Source organism: Sander lucioperca, chromosome 2 (genome assembly GCF_008315115.2).
Source record: "Sander lucioperca isolate FBNREF2018 chromosome 2, SLUC_FBN_1.2, whole genome shotgun sequence".
NCBI classification, from domain to species: domain Eukaryota; kingdom Metazoa; phylum Chordata; class Actinopteri; order Perciformes; family Percidae; genus Sander; species Sander lucioperca.
In genome coordinates, this window is record NC_050174.1 from 33,803,812 (window position 1) to 33,827,219 (window position 23,408).

The window sequence follows — 23,408 nt, forward strand, 5'->3', positions numbered from 1 at the left end:
TTCATGTCCTGAAGAAGTTAAGGAGAAAACACAAGACTTTCACCCAGGAAACAGGTGATCATGTCCTGAAGAAGTTAAGGAGAAAACACAAGACTTTCACCCAGGAAACAGGTGATCATGTCCTGAAGAAGTTAAGGAGAAAACACAAGACTTTCACCCAGGAAACAGGTGATCATGTCCTGAAGAAGTTAAGGAGAAAACACAAGACTTTCACCAGGAAACAGGTGTTCATGTCCTGAAGACGTTAAGGAGAAAACACAAGACTTTCACCAGGAAACAGGTGATCATGTCTGGAAGAAGTTAAGGAGAAAACACAAGACTTTCACCCAGGAAACAGGTGATCATGTCCTGAAGAAGTTAAGGAGAAAACACAAGACTTTTAATTTTTTGGGCATTTTAGGCCTTTATTTGTATAGGACAGCTTAGACTTGAAGGGGGAGAGAGAGGGGAAACAACCAAGTGAGCTACCAAAGGCGCCCAGTTCTAGTGTTTTAACACAAACCACCATCTTTTTCCTAAACTTAACTAGTCGTTTAGGTGTTTAAACTTAAAGTGTAACTGTCGCCAAAATGCAACCGAGGGTCTTATTGTGAATGTACCCGAGTCAAACTTTCATTTAAAAGCATAACTAGGACGGAAGCGCCACTTTTAAGATTCACCGTATTTTCGTTTTTAGGTCAAATGGCCTTTTGAATGGGAGTGCTAGGAGCACTACTATGATCACATCAAAATCACTATTTTTAAAAGCACTGAGAACATTGTTTGTGCACACAGAGTTTACAAAAAAAAGTCCATATAAATGCACGGATAATTCTTCCGTAGTAATTTTTAGTAAACTCTGTGAACACAAACAATGTTCTCAATGCTAAATTCATATGTAGAGCCCCTGGTGATACTTGGAGCAAAGTCTCATGTTGTGTCGAGCCTTCATAGTCGTTTAAAAATGTTGATTTTGATGCGATCATAGAAGTGCCCCTTCTTAAGAATACGTTGGCATTTTAATGTAAAATGCAAATTTCTTTTGTAGAAATGGATGAAGTTTCAACGGGACTTTGAAAACTTCAAAACTGCCTGCATCCCATGGGAGATGAAAATCAAGGAGATTGAAAGTAAGTTCAATCAATCAATCAATCAAACTTTATTTATATAGCACTTTACAGCAACCAGCAGGTATCCAAAGTGCTTAACATCGAAACCAAGAATAAAAACACATATCATACAATATAAAGAAAGTACATGTAAAATCAGAAATAGTTACAGAGAAACAGAAGAACGAAATCGTCACACCACTGCTACGTATTAAAAGCCTGACTAAACAGATGCGTTTTAAGTTTGGACCTAAAAAGAGCTCCATCTGTAATAGTGCGGATATCAGGGGGTAACTTGTTCCAGAGTCTCGGGGCAGCAACTGCAAAAGCCTGGTCACCCCACCGTTTATATCTAGACCTTGGCACTTCTAAAAGTCGCTGGTTTGAAGAACGCAATGACCGGTTGTGCTCCCGCAAAGTTCAAATTTCGGACAAATACTCCGGGGCCAGACCATTTAAGGCCTTGAAAGCAAACAATAAAATCTTAAAATCGATTCTAAAACGCACAGGGAGCCAATGAAGGGTGTAGAGAACAGGAGTGATATGTGCACGTCTAGATGTGTTTGTTAAAAAGCGAGCAGCTGCATTTTGCACAAGTTGAAGACGTGCGATGGAGGTCTGATTCAGACCAACGTAAAGAGCATTACAATAATCCAACCTAGAACTAATAAAGGCATGAATTGCCTTTTCTAGATCGTGCCTGTTGAGGAAAGGCTTAACTTTAGCCAGGAGACGAAGCTGGAAAAAGCTCATTCTAACAACATCACTGATCTGCTTGTCAAATTTCATGCTGCAATCAAAAGTAACCCCCAAATTTTTGACAGTTGACCTAGTGTAGGATGCTAGAGCTCCCAAACTCAAAGCTGGACCATTTTGCGTGCCTGAAGTACTGAAAATAATACACTCCGTTTTATCTTCATTCAAATTAAGAAAGTTTTCTGAAAGCCACAGCTTAATATCAGTGATGCAACTAAGCAGGGAGTTTAGTGCGACTGTCATTTGCTTTAATAGGCAAATAGATTTGCAAATCATCTGCGTAACAATGAAATGACAGTTTATGCTTTCCTATAATAGCCCCTAAAGGCAGCATATATAAAGAGAACAGAATGGGGCCAAGAATTGAGCCCTGGGGAACCCCACAAGAGAGAGGAGCAGCTGACGAGAAGAGGTCACCAATCATGATAGAAAAGCTCCTATTAGCCAAATAGGAGCTAAACCATTCAAGTGCCGAGCCTCTGATGCCTACACTATGATCAAGGCGAGAGAGGAGGACTGCATGGTCCACTGTGTCAAAAGCCGCTGTGAGGTCCAAGAGCACTAAAACAGTAGGATTCCCGGCATCTACAGACAAGGCAATGTCATTATGTACTCTCAACAGTGCAGACTCAGTACTGTGACGTGATCTAAAACCAGATTGAAATTTTTCAAACACAGAGTTCTGCTGTAAAAAGGCTTGTAACTGTATGAAAACAACTTTTTCCAAAACCTTAGAAAGAAAAGGCAGATGAGAGACTGGTCTAAAATTTGTCAACACTGTGGGGTCAAGATTAGGCTTCTTAAGTAGGGGCCTGACCACAGCATGTTTGAAGGCAGCTGGGACAGAACCTAAACTAAGACAAGAATTAAAAAAAAAAAAAAAAAAAGTTCCCCTCGTAGCCTCAAACTTTACATCTAACATTTAAGACTTCACAGAGTTTTTAAGGAGACTGTTGGGGATTTCCTCCTCTGTGTCCCCCCTTTTGGGTGTAGCAGGATGTAACAGGACGTAGCAGGACCAACAGAGCATAGCAGGGCGTAGCAGGGCACAGCAGAGCATAGCAGGGCGTAGCAGGGCACGGCAGAGCATAGCAGGGCGTAGCAGGGCACAGCAGGGCGTAGCAGGGCACAGCAGGGCGTAGCAGGACGTAGCAGGGCACAGCAGGGCGTAGCAGGACGTAGCAGGACATAGCAGGACACAGTAGAGCATAGCAGGACATAGCAGGATGTAGCAGGGCACAATAGGGCGTAGCAGGGCACAGCAGGGCGTAGCAGGACGTAGCAGGGCACAGTAGAGCATAGCAGAACATAGCAGGATGTAGCAGGGCACAGTAGAGCATAGCAGGATGTAGCAGGATGTAGCAGGGCGTAGCAGGACGTAGCAGGGCACAGTAGAGCATAGCAGGGCGTAGCAGGACGTAGCAGGGCACAGTAGAGCATAGCAGGACGTAGCAGGGCACAGTAGAGCATAGCAGGGCGTAGCAGGATGTAGCAGGGCACAGCAGAGCATAGCAGGACGTAGCAGGATGTAGCAGGGCACAGCAGGACGTGGCAGGGCATAGCAGAGCATAGCAGGGCAAAGCAGGATGTAATAGGACGTAGCAGGGCATTACAGGACATAGCAGGGCACAACAGAGCATAGCAGGGCGTAGCAGGATGTAGCAGGGCACGGCAGAGCATAGCAGGGCGTAGCAGGATGTAGCAGGGCACAGCAGAACATAGCAGGACGTAGTAGGGCACAGCAGAGCGTAGCAGGGCATAGCAGGATGTAGCAGGGCACAGCAGGACGTAGTAGGGCACAGCAGAGCGTAGCAGGATGTAGCAGGGCACAGCAGGACGTAGCAGGACGTAGTAGGGCACAGCAGAGCGTAGCAGGGCGTAGCAGGGCACAGCAGGACGTAGCAGGACATAGCAGGGCACAGCAGAACATAGCAGGACGTAGCAGGGCACAGCAGGACGTAGCAGGGCGTAGTAGGGCACAGCAGAGCGTAGCAGGGCCTAGCAGGATGTAGCAGGGCACAGCAGAACATAGCAGGACGTAGTAGGGCACAGCAGAGCGTAGCAGGGCGTAGCAGGACGTAGCAGGATGTAGCAGGGCACAGCAGAGCATAGCAGGACGTAGCAGGACATAGCAGGACGTAGCAGGATGTAGCAGGGCACAGCAAAGCATAACAGGACGCAGCAGGACATAGTCTAGCCTATATATCCTCGCACATTCGCTCATTTGCTCTCACACTTAATCTGAGTCTGTCAGCAGCAAAAATAGCACTTTTATGAAGGTAAATACAAGCTGCACAATTGTCCTATTAACTTATATTGTAGCTTGTTTTGCCGTGGCTGACAGCAGTGATGTCTCTTAATACTGGACCAATGTCAAAGATTGTTGTTCCCATCACCCACTTAAAATAAACGATAGTTACCCTTTAACAATCATCCTGATATTTACTCCCTCTGCCTCTTTTAGGTCATTTTGGCTCCTCGGTTGCTTCTTACTTTATCTTCCTGAGGTGGATGTACGGCATCAACATGATCTTATTTTGTCTGACGTTTGGCCTCGTTATGGTCCCAGAGGTACAAACAAGTCATAATTCCCTGGTATTGTGTTGTAGTTTTTGCTCTGTTTTATATTTCTCTCTTTGTTGAATGCTTTCAGTTTTAAACCCTCCTGCTTATTTCTAACAGGCGTTAATGGGGCGGCCCTACGGCACCATCCCAAGAAAGACCGTCCCCAGGGCTGAGGCGGCCAGTGCCATGGACTTTGCTGTCTTGTGGGACTTTGGAGTCAGTTAATTATACATTTAGTTTTTACATTTGATTCAACTTCACTGACATTGCACATGTCACAAGTTCAGAGCAATGAAATGTAGTTAGTGTCTAACCAGAAGTGCTTAAGCAGTGATTACATAACATATTAACCCTTGCTTTGTCCTTGGGTCATAGTTTATATGTCAGAAATTTGGGTTTTCTTTCAAACAAATTGTCCAAAAAAATAACGTGGATGGTTCCATACAACCATTACTCTTCACACGTTAAATAATCAGTTCATTACTTTCATTCGTTTTAGTCAATTTTATAAAAAACAATTGATAAAAGAACGTCAAAAATGTAAAAAAAGTGACACAAATGTCAAAAAAAAGGTTTAAATATTTGGGAAAATAATTCAAAAGGCTCAGAAAAAGTTGACAAACGTTGAAATTAAGTGACAAAAACATCGGGGAAAGTCACAAAAGTGTTGAAAAAGACGACCAAAACGTTGATAAAGGTTTTTCATTTAAAATTTTGACTCAGAAAAACAAACAGTTGCAGGTCGACGGGAGGGTTAAATAACATATTATAACATATGTGACAGTATATACAGAGTGCATTGTATGAATGATAAATATATGTGTCTATATGAGTGTCTATAACTACAGGTATGTACAGACTATGACTATGACAATGGTAATACAGAATAAAAACTATACAGTATGTACAGTGGTGCAAATTGTGGGAGCTGGAGGGCTTATACGATATGTACAGCGATTATACAATATGTCCAACAAGAGGGATGTTACACTGACTAAGTTTAAATGCATACAATATTCTAAATGTGAAAGATAATTGTTGCCCATCACGTTAACTAAAATCTGCATCCACAGGGTTATGCTCAGTATTCAGTCCTCTTCTACGGTTACTACAACAACCAGCGTGCTATTGGCTGGCTCAAGTTCCGTATGCCGCTGTCATACTTCCTGGTTGGTGTGGGAACGGTGGCCTACAGCTACATGGTGGTCATAAGAACGTACGTTAACTATGACTCCAGTAGACCCAATCACAATGTTTGTTTCCAGAAACTTCCCAGTTGAAAACTCCTGCATCCCCGGGACGAGCAACAACTGGAGATACTCTCCTCTCCTTCATTTAAAATGCATGTTTGATGCTTTCATACATCAACACTTTGGCTAATGTTAGCTTGGAGAGCTAATTTACCTGTTGGGCCACAGACTAAAGAAAATTACACCAACTGGCAATCAGTCCGACCAGTAGAGGAGGGGGACACGAGTTGCACAACTTGACTCAAGTTGGACTCAAGTTGCAAATTTGAAAGGACTTTTTATTAATGGAATAAGAGGAAAACGCCAGTAAGAGCAAATGGACAACTTCTCTAGGAGCAATTTACTTTGTTTTCATCCGTTCTATGTGTGTAACACCAGAGATGCTCACAAGTCTCTGAGCTAGAGTCTAAGTCAGGTCTCAAGTCTCTGAGCTAGAGTCTAAGTCAAGTCTCAAGTCTCTGAGCTAGAGTCTAAGTCAAGTCTCAAGTCTCTGAGCTAGAGTCCAAGTCAGGTCTCAAGTTTCTGAGCTAGAGTCTAATTCAGGTCTCAAGTCTCTGAGCTAGAGTCTAATTCAGGTCTCAAGTCTCTGAGCTAGAGTCTAAGTCAAGTCTCAAGTCTCTGAGCTAGAGTCTAAGTCAAGTCTCAAGTCTCTGAGCTAGAGTCTAAGTCAAGTCTCAAGTCTCTGAGCTAGAGTCTAAGTCAAGTCTCAAGTCTCTGAGCTAGAGTCTAAGTCAAGTCTCAAGTCTCTGAGCTAGAGTCTAAGTCAAGTCTCAAGTCTCTGAGCTAGAGTCCAAGTCAAGTCTCAAGTCTCTGAGCTAGAGTCCAAGTCAGGTCTCAAGTTTCTGAGCTAGAGTCTAAGTCAGGGCTCAAGTCTCTGAGCTAGAGTCTAAGTCAAGTCTCAAGTCTCTGAGCTAGAGTCTAAGTCAGGTCTCAAGTCTCTGAGCTAGAGTCTAAGTCAAGTCTCAAGTCTCTGAGCTAGAGTCTAAGTCAGGTCTCAAGTCTCTGAGCTAGAGTCTAAGTCAAGTCTCTGAGCTAGAGTCTAAGTCAGGTCTCAAGTCTCTGAGCTAGAGTCTAAGTCAAGTCTCTGAGCTAGAGTCTAAGTCAGGTCTCAAGTCTCTGAGCTAGAGTCTAAGTCAAGTCTCAAGTCTCTGAGCTAGAGTCTAAGTCAAGTCTCAAGTCTCTGAGCTAGAGTCCAAGTCAGGTCTCAAGTTTCTGAGCTAGAGTCTAATTCAGGTCTCAAGTCTCTGAGCTAGAGTCTAATTCAGGTCTCAAGTCTCTGAGCTAGAGTCTAAGTCAAGTCTCAAGTCTCTGAGCTAGAGTCTAAGTCAAGTCTCAAGTCTCTGAGCTAGAGTCTAAGTCAAGTCTCAAGTCTCTGAGCTAGAGTCCAAGTCAAGTCTCAAGTCTCTGAACTAGAGTCCAAGTCAGGTCTCAAGTCTCTGAGCTAGAGTCTAAGTCAAGTCTCAAGTCTCTGAGCTAGAGTCCAAGTCAAGTCTCAAGTCTCTGAACTAGAGTCTAAGTCAGGGCTCAAGTCTCTGAGCTAGAGTCTAAGTCAAGTCTCAAGTCTCTGAGCTAGAGTCTAAGTCAGGTCTCAAGTCTCTGAGCTAGAGTCTAAGTCAAGTCTCAAGTCTCTGAGCTAGAGTCTAAGTCAGGTCTCAAGTCTCTGAGCTAGAGTCTAAGTCAAGTCTCTGAGCTAGAGTCTAAGTCAGGTCTCAAGTCTCTGAGCTAGAGTCTAAGTCAAGTCTCTGAGCTAGAGTCTAAGTCAAGTCTCAAGTCTCTGAGCTAGAGTCTAAGTCAGGTCTCAAGTCTCTGAGCTAGAGTCTAAGTCAAGTCTCAAGTCTCTGAGCTAGAGTCTAAGTCAGGTCTCAAGTCTCTGAGCTAGAGTCCAAGTCAAGTCTCTGAGCTAGAGTCTAAGTCAGGTCTCAAGTCTCTGAGCTAGAGTCTAAGTTACTCCCACCTCTGCCAACCGGCGGTGAGATGTTGCTGTTTCTAACGCTAGATTTGGTCCATTTGTCTACCCAGAAGTTGTTGTTGTGTTAGCGAGACGTCACAGTGACTCGATCTATACGATTGATTAATCTCCTTTATGTTTTACTGAATCTGTAATTCTGATTATAGGATGGCACGTAACGCAAATGAATCGGGGGTCGGTGACGATAACAGCTTTAATTTTAGCTGGAAGATGTTCACCAGCTGGGACTACCTGATAGGAAACCCTGAGACTGCAGACAATAAGTTTGCCTCCATCACTACCAGCTTTAAGGTCAGTGCAGCTGATCCAGAATAGTTTAAATTTAAATCACATCCTTCTACCAGTCCTTCCAGAAAAATGCAGAGTTTTTTTGTGATTGTTTTGGGCAAAAATCCTTGATTATGCGTCACGTTTTCTTAAAAAATGCGATGGAATATGCGGGATATTTATAACATTTTATGCGAAATTGCGGAAACTTGCAAAAACTGCAGTTTCATCGTGGCTTCATCGCGGGGTTTGCAGCTTTTTGATGATGTTCACGTTGCGTAATTACATCACTTCATACTTCATACTACTACTTCATTCACGCTCCCATGGCAACAGGGGAAAACGGCTGCTCTTGTGTGAAGTAAACACAACATTTTTCAACTTTCTGCTAAGATATATGTGACTTTTTTGCAACGAAAATGCGGGGATTATGAAATAATGCAAGCCCTGCATATTTTGCGCAGAAATTGGAAATTTATGCGGCAAAAGTCTCCAGTTTCTGGAGGGACTGTTCTACATCCAGTTTATCACTCCGTCTACCTCTGCAGGAGGCGATCTTAGAGGAGCAGGAGAGCTGTAAGGACGACAACATTCATCTGACTCGTTTTCTACGCGTGCTGGCCAACTTCCTGGTCTTGTGCTGCCTGGCGGGAAGTGGATACCTCATCTACTTTGTAGTGCGTCGCTCTCAGAAGTTCGCCCTCGAAGGACTGGAGACTCACACCTGGTGGGAAAGGAATGAGGTAGCTATACGAGCAAGCCGCTCTCACGCCAAACTCGTCAACATACCGCCCGCTTGGTCAGTGGTCGTCAGCGCCTGGTAGCTAAAGCACTGTCATTGTTGTGTATGTTTCAGTTTCCTGTTTTATTTTGTAGTCTCTGTTTCTCCCTTGTCATGTCTTGTTTTACTTCCTGCCTTCGTGTTTTCCTAGCCTCGTGAGACCGTCCTGATCTCGCGAGCTCCAGTTTTCCACTCGCAGATCAGTCTGGCATCTTTAGACAGAGAAAATTTGGAGCCGTTCGCCAAACGACCGACCAATCAGCGTTGGTTTTGAGGCGGGTTTAGGTGTGACGCAACGAGAAGCGACTGGCGGCTTCCACGGATGAGATGAGCGTAGCTATCGCGCAAGTTTGATCCGAATTAGAAAGTATTCCTTCATTGAAAGAAGAGCAAAAAACGGCACTGGAGGCTTTTCTCGGAGGAAAAGATGTTTTTGCTCTTCTCCCGACTGGTTTCGGCAAGAGTTTGATATATCGTTGATCTGATTGGTTGATTTGGCCCGTCCATCACCAACATAGGTGGTGATAGACAGATGGTTTATCCAATCAGCTAACCAGTATTTTCGCCCCTACCCAAATGTTCTCCAACGGAAAGTTCCCAGATGGATATGCCGAGCAAATCCATCTGGCGGAGTCAGGTTAGTGTTTTCCCGCCTTTGTGATTGTCTGCCCCGCCCTGATGTGTTTCACCTGTTCCCGAGACCTCGTGTCACGTTGTTAAGGTTCAGTTCTGACCCAGAACGCAGAGATAAACACACGGGATGAATAATTCAGTTTTAAAGGAGTCTTTAATGAACAGATTGTACTTATTTTTAATTTTATTATTTCAGGACAATGCACATTTGAAGTACACGTAAAAGTGCCAGATTGTAGCCGAAGGGCTAATTTCCATCTGTAGTCCATTCATCAGGTAGATGTTACAATAAAAAGGACAAAAGATACACAGCAGCAACATTTGCTATATCAAACTAGGTAAAACAGGATGAAAGAAAAGAAAAACAGTATAATTCATTAGTAAATGTTAAAACAGAGACACAATTCATTAGTATGCTCCATCGAACTAACACGGCACAGCATACAGGTAGAGATGACCACATGCTTGGTTAGCTCCAAGCCAGATCCAAGACCAAACATATACAGCAATAACATTTGTTATATAAAACAGGGAGAAACAGAATGATAGAAAAATAAACAAGACAATTCATTAGTAAGTGTTAAAACGGAGACACAATTCATTAATACGCTCTACTGGGTTAATACGGTACAGCATGCAGTCAGAGGTGATTGCACGTTTGATTAGCTCTGAGCCACACTTTCACCTGGCTCTTAAAGGTGGCCAGAGTGGGACGTTCCCTTATGGCGTTTTTCCATTACATGGTACCTGCTCTACTCGCCTCGCCTCGACTCGACACACTGTGCGTCCGTTTTCCGTTGCAGATTTTAGTACCTCCTCAGCGTGGCTGGTCGCTATGCCGGCTCGACGCACACACCAGCGCACAAGTATAACATCAGACCACTTGAGCTTGTTTTACAGTTCTGTGGAGGCTCCACGCAGAGCTTTCTCCGTAGCCTGTGTAGCCTGTGTAAAAGTGGCCTAATGTTTATACTTGTGCGCTGGTGTGTGCGTGGAGCCGGCCATGTGTGTGTGTAGTTAGGCTACGGCGAAAGCTCTGCCAGAGCCTCCGCAGAACTGTAAAACAAGCGGCGCCGCAGTAAACTGCTGTGACCTAACGCGACACACACACAGAACGTGGAAGGTGTGTTGTTGCCAGAAGACACATTTAGTTTCTAAAGAAGCTGTAGGCTGCAAAAACACACAGCTGAAATATAACAAATAGCGGGTTTGTTCAGGACACCCCCGTCTGTCGCTTTCACGTCACCTTTTCGGCTCGCCTCAGCTCGCTGGGAACCTCGACTGAGGAATAAATAAAAATAAAGTACCTGTTAGCAGGTACCAGGGACTTTTTTTCGTAATGGAAAACCAGAAAAGGCGAGTAGAGTCGAGGCGAGTCGAGCTGGTACCATGTAATGGAAAAGCGCCATTATAGTCCGGGGTACTTTTATAAAAAGCAATGACGGTAGAGTCAGGGCAGGGAAGCTCCAGGGCTGGTGTGAGGCTCGAGGCGGGCCGACAGAGGAGAATCCAGGCAGGGCCGGGACACGAGGCGAGCAGGCAGAGGTGATTACACTCTAGTACAGTCATTCCCAAACTGTGGTCCGTGGACCACTAGTGGGCCGTGACAGTACTGCAGGTGGTCCGTGGAAAAGCAAAATAAAATATAAAATAATAGTTTTTTAAAATTCATTTTACCAGGAAATTCCCATAAAAATTAAGAATATGGATATTGATATAAAATGTAAATTAAATTGTCAAGTTTACTACATTACTAAAATAAAACCATAAAACCCTAAACCTAAAATCGCCAAAGGTTTTGAAATTTTGACTATCCAAGTGTTCTTATTACTGTATAGATGTAATAATCCGTTGCTATGGAAATAAGCCTGTTGTTCAAATGAACCTGATTATGCCCTCGGGCGCTTGAGTAAATAAATAAACGAAATATGTGGCAGCCGTTGTGTGCAGTAAACTTTCTTTTAACGAGCCTGTTGTACTGATGCGATGACCAGTTATAGTTTTAGTGCTAGTAGGCCTATTAAGAGGTGCAGATTAATTCAGGTAGGACTGTGTATAGACATACAGTATTTTATTATGTGTATTATGAGGTGGTCCGTGAAAATTCTTGATTACAAATAGTGATGCAAACACACAAAAAGTTTGAAAACCCCTGCTCTAGTACACAGAGGAATCCCAGCGTGGATGACAGACTGGATGGTGTGCACTGGAAGCACAGCAGGTACAGCGGGGAAGGCAGCAGGTCTAGAGCGTAATCTAGATGGAGAACACAAGGCAAGTAGTGGCACTAAGTATACAGAATAGGGGAGAGCCGGGACAGTTGAAACACTTTTTAATTAAACGTAATTTACAAAGCGATCGTATTGCGCTGAAAGCTAATTTGTCACTAGCAACCTACACCTGTCATCTGTCAAATACAGTTGCATTTTCAGCTTTGAACAAAAGCGTTCAGGAATTATTACAGCAAAAGTGGGACGTGTGTATTGAGACAGCATGGGGCGACGGATTAAACATACAGTTTAAGCCATTTAATCTTCCCAGAACTTCAATATTTTACTACATATCATGAATGGTACTCGCAAAAGGTGTTATTTTAGATAGATTGTTGCTGGGCTATACGTCTTCGTGAATGTCTGTTAACAACTAATCGGCGTCATCATGAAGCGGTTATTGAAATATCATGCACTGTGGATGATTCTGCCATTTTTATAGCTAGAATAGTAAGTTTCCCCATTTATATCATGTTTCTCTTGTGGAAAATGTCGTTTCGTTAGGTTTTTATGTGGGTTAGGGCACTGCACATCCAAATAAGTGTCCTTAACGACCCACAGCCTGTCAGTCTCCATAGGATAACATGGGACCTTAACGACCCCCAGCCCGTCAGTCTCCATAGGATAACATGGGACCTTAACGACCCCCAGCCCGTCAGTCATAGGATAACATGGGACCTTAACGACCCCCAGCCCGTCAGTCTCCATAGGATAACATGGGACCTTAACGACCCCCAGCCCGTCAGTCTCCATAGGATAACATGGGACCTTAACGACCCCCAGCCCATCAGTCTCCATAGGATAACATGGGACCTTAACGACCCCCAGCCCATCAGTCTCCATAGGATAACATGGGACCTTAACGACCCCCAGCCCGTCAGTCTCCATAGGATAACATGGGACCTTAACGACCCCCAGCCCATCAGTCATAGGATAACATGGGACCTTAACGACCCCCAGCCCGTCAGTCTCCATAGGATAACATGGGACCTTAACGACCCCCAGCCCGTCAGTCTCCATAGGATAACATGGGACCTTAACGACCCCCAGCCCATCAGTCTCCATAGGATAACATAGGATCTTAGTGACCCCCAGCCCATCAGTCATAGGATAACATGGGACCTTAACGACCCCCAGCCCGTCAGTCATAGGATAACATGGGACCTTAACGACCCCCAGCCCGTCAGTCTCCATAGGATAACATGGGGCCTTAACGACCCCCAGCCCATCAGTCTCCATAGGATAACATGGGACCTTAACGACCCCCAGCCCATCAGTCTCCATAGGATAACATGGGACCTTAACGACCCCCAGCCCGTCAGTCTCCATAGGATAACATGGGACCTTAACGACCCCCAGCCCATCAGTCATAGGATAACATGGGACCTTAACGACCCCCAGCCCGTCAGTCTCCATAGGATAACATGGGACCTTAACGACCCCCAGCCCGTCAGTCTCCATAGGATAACATGGGACCTTAACGACCCCCAGCCCATCAGTCTCCATAGGATAACATAGGATCTTAGTGACCCCCAGCCCATCAGTCATAGGATAACATGGGACCTTAACGACCCCCAGCCCGTCAGTCATAGGATAACATGGGACCTTAACGACCCCCAGCCCGTCAGTCTCCATAGGATAACATGGGACCTTAACGACCCCCAGCCCATCAGTCTCCATAGGATAACATGGGACCTTAACGACCCCCAGCCCATCAGTCTCCATAGGATAACATGGGACCTTAACGACCCCCAGCCCGTCAGTCTCCATAGGATAACATGGGACCTTAACGACCCCCAGCCCATCAGTCATAGGATAACATGGGACCTTAACGACCCCCAGCCCGTCAGTCATAGGATAACATGGGACCTTAACGACCCCCAGCCCGTCAGTCTCCATAGGATAACATGGGACCTTAACGACCCCCAGCCCATCAGTCATAGGATAACATGGGACCTTAACGACCCACAGCCTGTCAGTCTCCATAGGATAACATAGGAAAACTCGACCCCCTACCTGGTGGGCTCAAATATATTTTCATCTTTCTAAAACTGCTTTTCCATGTCCATGCATTTACTTAAAATACATGGAGTTACAGCCAGGTCGGGGACGGTGGAAACAGCTGTTTCCACCGTCCCGACATAGATATATGCCATTATAGCTTGTTTTGCTTTCCATGTAAACAAGCATGCAATATGAAAGTCTGGGATTGTGGAGAACACTAAATGGTCTACTGAATAAGCACGTAGTCAAACCTTTAAATGAAAAACACTCATTAATAATCGAAAAAAATATAACCGCTAATGAAGTTTACTTTGGACCATCAAAACTCTTTTAACGCCTGTAACTCTGATAAAAGGAAATAACAGGAAGATATTTGGCTGATAGAAGGAGGTTAACATGCTCTATGTTTTGATCTAAGGAAGTCTGTCTATCATCATTGCACTCGGAGAAAACTGGAATGTTTCAATCGTCCCGGCTCTCCCCTACTTCAGGACTGACGGGAACACTGAGCCAAGTTACCACATGGATTGTTGTAACGAACTGGCGCCGATGAGGTGATCAGCCCGGGAATATGTACTGCTGGGTTGAATCATGGAAAGCGCTGCAGCTGAGTAGGTAGCTGTGCAGAGTAGAGGGTGACATGGGAATCAATTGTGCTCCCATCCCATCCCATCCCATCCCGAGCCCACGAAAATACTCCCGTCACATCCCAATCACATGAAAAATCACCTCTGAAAAAATCCTGTACTGCAAAATCCCGAGAGAAAGACTCCCGAATCCCATTCCGCTCCCGTTTCGTTCCCTATGTTGTCTAAAGTTATCAGACTCTGTCTGTCTGTGTGTGTATGTGTGTGTGTGTGTGTGTGTGTGTGTATGTGTGTGTGTCTGGGCAGAGCAGCTGGTTGGCCACAACGCTGTAAAATGACGTAGTACGAAGAGCGACACTTATCACTTTAACACTTCAACTTAGCACACTTTTTCAGCTGTGACGGCAATGCCCCATTAACAGCCACTAGATGGCAGAAGTGTAACTTTATGGGATCAACAGTTTGAGTTTCTCAAAGTTGATGAGGTGCACATGAATGCACCATGGAGGCCCTGTCGTAGCCCACATGCTTTAACTTTGTTGTTTGTTTCCATAACTCACTCACGGGGGAAGGCAAAATGTTGCCACACTCAGGCTACATTTACATACCTACGTTTTGGTTTAAAAAGGAATATCTTGTGCTACGTTTACACTTTGCATTCCCCCTGCTCTGGCGTTTCCCCCTCTCATTCCCCCTGCTCTGGTGTTTCCCCCTCTCATTCCCCCTGCTCTGGTGTTTCCCCCTCTCATTCCCCCTGCTCTGGCGTTTCCCCCTCTCATTCCCCCTGCTCTGGTGTTTCCCCCTCTCATTCCCCCTGCTCTGGCGTTTCCCCCTCTCATTCCCCATACTCTGGCGTTTCCCCCTCTCATTCCCCCTGCTCTGGTGTTTCCCCCTCTCATTCCCCATACTCTGGCGTTTCCCCCCCTCTCATTCCCCCTGCTCTGGCGTTTCCCCCTCTCATTCCCCCTGCTCTGGCATTTCCCCCTCTCATTCCCCCTGCTCTGGCGTTTCCCCCTCTCATTCCCCCTGCTCTGGTGTTTCCCCCTCTCATTCCCCCTGCTTTGTCATTTCCCCCCCTGTCATTCCCCCTGCTCTGGCGTTTCCCCCTCTCATTCCCCCTGCTCTGGCGTTTCCCCCTCTCATTCCCCCTGCTCTGGCGTTTCCCTCTCTCATTCCCCCCAATTCAATTTTATTTATAGTATCAAATCTTAACAAGAGCTATCTCAAGACACTTTACAGATAGAGTAGGTCTAGACCACACTCTATAATTTACAAAGATCATCATTTTAAGCACGTTGTCCTTTCATTTTGACATAATTCCAGCAGTAAAAGCAGACCTGTGATTAAAACCAATGTGTTTTCTCAGGTGAACATGGTCATGTCGTTACTGGGGATGTTCTGCCCCATGCTGTTCGACGTCATCAGCGCGCTGGAGAACTACCACCCCCGAGTCGCCCTGCAGTGGCAGCTGGGACGCATCTTCGCCCTCTTCCTCGGGAACCTCTACACCTTCATCATCGCACTCATGGACGAGATCAACCTCAAAGTGAGAACTACAGCCTGTGGACATGTAGAGATAATTCATTAATTATGAATACCAATCTTTGCTTGTATGTGTGTGTGTATGTGTGTGTGTGTGTGTGTGTGTGTGTGTGTGTGTGTGTGTGTGTGTGTGTGTGTGTGTGTTCTTGTTTAACTATATTCGTGGGGTCCAAAAACCGGGCGTCCAGTATGCTCCTGGGGTCCGGACAGCTTTGTGGGCCCAAAATGCTGGACCCCACAAGGTTAAAGGTCTGTTTGAGGGTTAAGACTTGGTTTTAGGATTAGGGTTAGAATTAGGTTATGGTTAGGGTGAGGGTAAGGGTTAAGGTTAGGCATTTAGTGGTGATGGTTAAGGTTAGGGTAAGGGGCTAGGGAATGCATTATGTCAATGACGGGTCCCCACAAAGATAGTGAAACGCACTGTGTGTGTGTGTGTGTGTATGTGTGTGTCTGTGTGTTTCTGTGTGTTTCTGTGTGTGTGTCTGTGTGTGTGTGTTTGTGTATGTGTGTCTGTCTGTGTGTTTCTGTGTGTGTGTGTGTGTCTGTGTGTTTCTGCGTGTTTGTGTATGTGTGTGTATGTGTGTGTATGTGTGTGTGTGTGTATGTGTGTGTATGTGTGTGTCTGTGTGTGTGTGTGTATGTGTGTGTCTGTGTGTCTGTGTATGTGTGTGTGTGTGTGTGTATGTGTGTGTGTGTCTGTGTGTTTCTGTGTTTCTGTGTGTGTGTGTATGTGTGTGTGTGTGTCTGTGTGTTTCTGTGTGTCTGTGTATGTGTGTGTGTGCGTGTGTGAGTATCTGTGTGTGTCTGGGTGTGTGTGTGTGTCTGTGGTGTCTGTGTGTGTGTGTTTTGACGTTTTTGTGGCTTTTTGTGAATGAAGTTGTATCTTATCGTCTTTATAATATACCCAACCAGTGGTGTGTTCATGTTGCAGAGGGAAGAGGAGAAGATCATAAAGTTTAATATCACCATGTGGGAAGCCAGTCTTTACAATGCGACAGGATCAGAAAACAGCACAGCTCTCCCCGTCACTTTCCATCCAGCTGATGTTCCCAGAGGGCCGTGCTGGGAGACCATGGTGGGCCAGGTCAGTGTGCACGTGTCAGTGTGCACGTAGACTATGATGTAAATGGATGATATCATTTCTACATCATAAAGTTATGGACACGCAAAGTGACCTATTATTAAACAGAAATATAAGACCTTATGATGCAACCTAATGAATGATTACAAACAAAATATATGACTTTTTTAAACTCAGCTAAAAAAAAATAGTCTACAAGGAAACCAGGAAACCCAAGTATTCGAAAGTATGGCATAAGACAGCCCAGTCTCACGGCAGTTTGTGAAACGGCCACGTTCTTTAATCTATTGGTTCGTGTACTGAACACGTTAAAGTGCCCATATTATGAAAAAAATCACTTTTTCTGGGATTTGGGGAGTTATTTTGTGTCTCTGGTGCTTCCACACGCATACAAAGTTTGAAAAACAACATCCATGCTGTTCTGAGTGAGATACGGTTTCTGAATGTGTCCTGCCTTCAGTCTCTGGGTGAGCTGGTCCAAATCTGCACGGCTTTCTACGTCACTAGCTGAAACGAGGGGGCTAACCCCTCGTTCTGAATAGAAAAACACTGCTACAACACACACTAGTTCACCATAATCTACAAAAGAACTACTTCCATGTCCCTGTTCTGCAGGTATTCCACACAAAGTTGGAAGTGCGCCCTCGTTTAGAAGAAGTCTCCCGGCTAATCTTGCCTTGTACTGACTGAAGTTGGAGAAACAGCTAGCTAGCTGATGTTCAATTGCCAAGACATATTGGCAATTGAACAATTTATTAATTTCCCAAACAGGAGCGTCAGTAGCGTGAGGAAGAACCATACACAGCCACAACAGCCTGGCTCCTCCTCCTCATGCTGGTCACCAGCCTGGTCACACACTGCTGTGGGATGGCATCCCATTCTTCAACCAGCATTTGTCGCAAGTCAGCCAACGTGGTCATGTTGGTCACTCTGGCGCAAACAGCACACAGAACACTTGTGATCCCACAAGTGTTCAACGGGGTTGAGGTCAGGACTGCTGGCTGAAGAATGGGATGCCATCCCGCAGCAGTGTGTGACTGTACGGTATAAGATTTATTGCCAAAAAGCATTGTTACCACAGCGAAATATTCTACCAAACACAAATGTCCTTACTTTTTGTGCTAAGTTTATATACATACTGTATGTTATAAATGACTGATTGTTCCTTTGCAGGAGTTTGTCCGGCTGATCATTTCTGACACCATGACTACGTACATCACGCTGCTGATCGGCGACTTCTTGCGAGCCGTGCTCGTTCGTTTTCTCAACTACTGCTGGTGTTGGGACCTGGAGGCCGGGTTTGTGAGTCATCTGTTAAAACACCAGCTAACAGAGTTATATATAGACCCTATCATTTGTTTTTTTTAAGTTAAATGTCTGCTCTGATAATCTGAGTCACAGCGGAGCTATTTTTTGTGTCTTTTTTGTGTCGTTTTGTGAAAGCCGTCGTACTCCGAGTTTGACGTCAGCGGGAACGTTTTGGGTCTAATCTTCAACCAAGGAATGATATGGTGAGAAGATGATGATGTAATTTCACTGAATTATTCAGTTTTATTTTACAGATTTCTCCTGTATTTTGAAAAATACGTGTGAAGAAAAGATTCCACCTTAAAAGTTCCCGGTAGCTGCCGCGGCAGCCTTTAAACAGCACAGTGGATGAAATTATTTTTATCTCAGTCTATAGCTAACTGTTAACTAGTAATGCAACCTCTCATTTTATAGTTATAGTTGACTAATGCCTGTGAACTTTCCACCGTTTACAGTGAGAAAAAGAAATGACTGGTTAAATGACTGAAAGCAGCGGCTTCCAAACAAGAACCGTTAAATTAATGTCAAACATCCTAACTCAAATAAACGTCCAAAACATTATTTAAAGGTGCCCTGCCACACAAAACCGTTTTTCCTTGTATTTTTTAAAATATGTTAGGTCCATATGTGTTTGTGTTACGTCGTGAATGTGAAAATGAACGGCTACCTCCTCTGTCAGCTCTAGCCACTGAACAGAAATAAGCTGAGAAATCAGGCCAATTACAAAAGCTGGTCAGTCTGACGTGGTGTTGCCTGAGCTCATTACTATTCATGAGCTCGCCCAGTTGTGCTGGTTAAAGGATGCTGATAGCCAGGCTCCCGTTGGCCAATCAGAGTCAAGCAGCTTAGCTCACTGAATATTAATGAGAACTGGCACAAATCGAGCTGAGTCTTCCTGCAGGCTTTCTATACCACGCTAGAATGGCTTGAAACAAGTTAACCAAGGTATTTTTTCCAAAAAAAAGTTCATGGTAGAACTTCAGACATTACCACAAAGTAATGAAATACGTGTGGCAGGGCACCTTTAACGGTAAATCTCATAGTGCGTTCCATTTGTACTCGAAAATCGGATTTCCCAAGGTCAAAGTAGGAAACACGCTCCTCTGACCTCAGATTTCCAAGCTGGGAACTCGCACAACCTCGCAGTAGCCCGAGCTAAAAAATCCAGCATGGTTGCCCCGTGCATCAACAGTTATGAAAGCTGTAGTAACATAAAGTTATAAGCACTTCTGTCGTTCACACAGGCATGCTCAAGTTCAAGTTCAAGTTTATTAGCCATTTCAACAGTGCAGTTGATAGGAATTTGTCCTGCATTTGCACACATATACCACCTAATTGACAACAATGCCCCTACATAACAACATATTGCACACATATAGCTCACATAGTGATATCAAATGCACAGACAGAAACATAAACAACACATATTGCAATTTAAAGTGTGTAAACGGGTTGTGGACCAGTCCATAAAGTTCTTGGTGCAGGAGGCAATACATTACCAGTAATACTCATTCAAGGTTCTGCACAGAAAAACTGTTTGTAATAACAAAAATTACTACGTTGTATTGTTTGGAGGATTTAGTGGTATTTTTCAGTATTTTTTTGGTGCAACAACTGCTGGAATATTACCGTTACTTTATTTTACAGTTATAAAAGTCTGTAAAGATACAGGCTAATATACTGTAAAATATGGGCTAATATACTGTAAAATATGGGCTAATATACTGTGAAATATGGTTAATATACTGTGAAATATGGGCAAATATACTGTAAAATATGGGCTAATATACTGTAAAATATGGGCAAATATATTGTGAAATATGGGCTAATATACTGTGAAATATGAGCTAATATACTGTGAAATATGGGCTAATATACTGTATACAACAAAGAAAACGTTGACCGTGGTTCCTGCTGTGCATGTAAACGCACCCCGTGTTTCCCTGATGTCTTCCTCCAGGATGGGAGCTTTCTACGCCCCGTGCCTGCCGGCGCTGAACGTCCTGCGGCTCCACGTGTCCATGTACCTGCAGTGCTGGGCCGTGATGTGCTGCAACGTGCCCCAGGAACGCGTCTTCAAGGCCTCCGGCTCCAACAACTTCTACATGGCCATGTTGCTGGTCATCCTCTTCCTTTCCACGCTGCCGGCCATCTACACCATCGTCACCATCCCACCTTCCTTCGACTGCGGACCCTTCAGGTGAACGTGCTTGCTCAAGGGATCTGGCTTCTTTTTATTTAACTGGCTTTTCTTATTGATTATTAACTAGGGATGCACCGAATCCAGATTTTTGGGGTTCGGCCGACTACCGAATCCAGTGGTTAAGATTCTGCTGAATCCTCGTCCCATCCTCAGTCCATTAACACAGTAAACACATTAATGAAGTAAACAGTGACTGTCCTTCCTTTGCCATACCTGAAGTTGCTGCATTTTGGCTGCTGTCTGTAGATTCTTTCATGCACAACTCGTATTCTTTCGGATGTTTCATACCAGATGTTGTAACAGCAGTGATGTTGTGTATAGTTTAGGGTCCTCGCCACCACCAGACTAATCAGCATTGCAAATTGAACATGTAGCTGGACTTGAATGGCCTTCTTTTGAAGTTCCATTTTCGTTTTGTAAGTTTTCCCTCCGAGTTTTTTGTTGTATTTTTCCAGTCTCTGTGCTGCCGTTTTTTGGTTATTAATAAATCCCTGAGCTCTAACCATCTCCTGCCTGCCTGCCTCTCCCTGCATTTGGGTCCTTTAATCTCTGGAACTGTAACAGAACAATCTGACCAACATGGACCCAGCAGTGGTGAGATTCAAACCTCATTTTCACCCTTTGGACTATGAGAGGAGAAGTTGCGGGGGATGTTTCGGGGACTGCATGAGAAGAACCCCGTTTTTGCCAACTACCTAATGGAGGTTCGCTGGCAGGCGACTGCCAGAGAGTTTGGCCTTCCATACACCGAGCGCGTCAATCCCCTAGAGCCTGTGCTGCCCAGAGTCCCTGAGCTGCCCAGCGTCCCCGAGCTGCCCAGTGTCCCAGCACTGCCCAGTGTCCCCGAGCCTTCTAGTGTCCCCGAGCTTTCTAGTGTCCCCAGGCTCTCCAGTGTCCCCGAGCTGCCCAGTGTCCCAGCACTGCCCAGTGTCCCCAGGCTTCCTAGTGTCCCCAGGCTCTCCAGTGTCCCCAGGCTCTCCAGTGTCCCCAGGCTTTCTAGTGTCCCCGAGCTGCCCAGTGTCCCAGCACTGCCCAGCGTCCCTGAGCTTTCTAGTGTCTAGTGTCCAGCTTCCCAGATCCCCGGCCCTAGCAGCTCTCCTGATCCCCGGCTGGCTAGCAGCCTCTCCGATCACCGGCTGGATAGCAGCCTCTCCGATCCCCGGCTGGCTAGCAGCTTCCCAGATCCCCGGCTGGCTAGCAGCCTCCCAAATCCCCGGCTGGCTAGCAGCCTCCCAGGTCCCCGGCTGGCTAGCAGCCTCCCAGATCCCCGGCTGGCTAGCAGCCTCCCAGATCCCCGGCTGGCTAGCAGCCTCTCCGATCACCGGCTGGATAGAGGCGTCAGATCTCTGACGCCCCTGAGACCACCCCTGAGACTTTGCCGATCTCCGGCTCCCCTGAGACCGCCTTTGAGATGCCCCTGAGACTCTGCCGATCTCCGGCTCTCCTGAGACCGCCTTCGAGACCGCCCCAGAGACTTTGCCCTTATCCTGCCCCCCAGAGATTTTGCCTTTGTCGGTCAGACTGACTCCTGCCCCTCGTGTCCTGCGGCGGTCAGGCCAACTCCTGCCCCTCGTGCCCTGTCGGCGGTCAGACCTACTCCTGCCCCTCGTGTCCTGTCGGCACCCCTGTCAACCTCTGTCCCCGTTGCCTGGCCACCTGACTCCAGCCCAGCAGACCTGCCGCCTGGCGCCAGCCCAGCTGACCTGCCGCCTGACTCCAGCCCAGCTGACCCGTCGCCTGGTTCCAGCCCAGCTGCCCCTTCGCCTCCTGAGGCGCTCCGCCTTGGCTGACCTGTTCGGCCTTCAGAGGTGCTCCGCCTTGGCTGACCTGCTCGGCCTACAGAGGGGGGCTGCCCTCACCGTCCTGTCCGGCCGCCGGAGGGGTTTCGCCTTCACTGACGGCTGCCCAAGAGTCCTCGACGTCCTGCCTGGCCGCCTGAGGGGCTCTACCTTCGCCGTCCTGTCCGGCCACCGGAGGGGTTTCGCCTTCACCGAAGGCCGCCCAAGAGTCCTCAACGTCCTGCCTGGCCGCCTGAGGGGCTCTACCTTTGGCGTCCTGTTTGGCCGCCAGAAGGGATTCGCCTGCGGCGATGGCCGCCCAAGAGCCCTCAACGTCCTGCCCGGCCGTCTGAGTGCCCTCGACATCCAGTTTGGCCACCTAAGGGGTTTCGCCTTCGCCACCGGCCGCCTGAAGGATTCTGCCCTCGCCCGCCGGCCGCCTGAAGGATTCTGCCTTCGCCGCCGGCCACCTGAAGGATTCTGCCTTCGGCGCTGGAGGGGTTCCCCCTCCACTGCTGCCAGCAGTCCTGCTGGTTTAAGCAGTTCAGTCTCCTGTCCCCAGTGCCCGAGTGCCCACTGGTCTCCCGTGCCCTAGTGCCCTCTGTCCCCAGTGCCCTAGTGCCCTCTGTTCCCCGTTCCTGAGTGCCCTCATTGACTTTCTGTTTCCCCCCATTGACCCTCTCTGCCCTCCTTGGGTTGTTTTTGGTTTCTTGGACTCTTTTTGTTTTTGGAACCTTTTTGATTATCCCCCGTTCGGTCCCTCTCCACCCACCCAGGATTGACTTTTTTGTTTGTTGGGACGTCTGGGATCCGTCCCTTAAGGAGGGGGTACTGTTTGGTTGTGGATGTTTCTGTTCCACGTTTGGATATTTCTGTTGCTGTTTTCTGTTTTATATATTTATTGTTTTGTGTATTCTGTGGACTGTTTTTCGTTGTGTATATTTCTGTTCCCTGTTTGGTATTATGTTCTGTTTCCTGTTTTATTTTGATAGTCTAGTTTTCTGTCTTGTCATGTCTTCTTTTACTTCCTGTGTTTTCCCGCCTTGGTTGATTACCCTGCCACTCCTAATGTGTTTCACCTGCTGTGTCACCTGCCCCTCGTTACCCCGCTACCCAGTGTATTTAGTCCTTGTGTTTCCCTTGTCTCTTGTCAGATTGTTTTGCGTCCGTTTGTGTCCCTGTGCTGTCAGTTTGTTCCTGTTGTTCCTGTATCCTGTCTGCGTGTGTAGCCTGGGCCTTTGTTTTGGATTCCTCCCTGCTTTAGTTTTGTAAGTTTTCCCTCAGAGTTTTTCGTTGTGTTTAGGAGTGTTGTATCTCCTGCCTGCC

The 23,408-nt window shown here is 46.2% G+C and overlaps 1 protein-coding gene across 1 annotated transcript in view; it reads left to right on the plus strand.

Annotated features, from left to right (window-relative positions):
• tmc1 (transmembrane channel-like 1) overlaps window positions 1-23,408 on the plus strand; it is a 30,840-nt gene that overhangs the window by 2,976 nt on the left and 4,456 nt on the right. Inside the window, exons 4-14 of the mRNA XM_036008387.1 lie at window positions 1,028-1,109; window positions 4,309-4,415; window positions 4,527-4,625; window positions 5,483-5,625; window positions 7,775-7,919; window positions 8,444-8,638; window positions 15,537-15,716; window positions 16,644-16,796; window positions 17,967-18,095; window positions 18,237-18,304; window positions 20,062-20,301. Coding sequence (XP_035864280.1) covers window positions 1,028-1,109; window positions 4,309-4,415; window positions 4,527-4,625; window positions 5,483-5,625; window positions 7,775-7,919; window positions 8,444-8,638; window positions 15,537-15,716; window positions 16,644-16,796; window positions 17,967-18,095; window positions 18,237-18,304; window positions 20,062-20,301 — 1,541 coding nt within the window. The remainder of the gene's footprint in view (window positions 1-1,027; window positions 1,110-4,308; window positions 4,416-4,526; window positions 4,626-5,482; window positions 5,626-7,774; window positions 7,920-8,443; window positions 8,639-15,536; window positions 15,717-16,643; window positions 16,797-17,966; window positions 18,096-18,236; window positions 18,305-20,061; window positions 20,302-23,408) is intronic.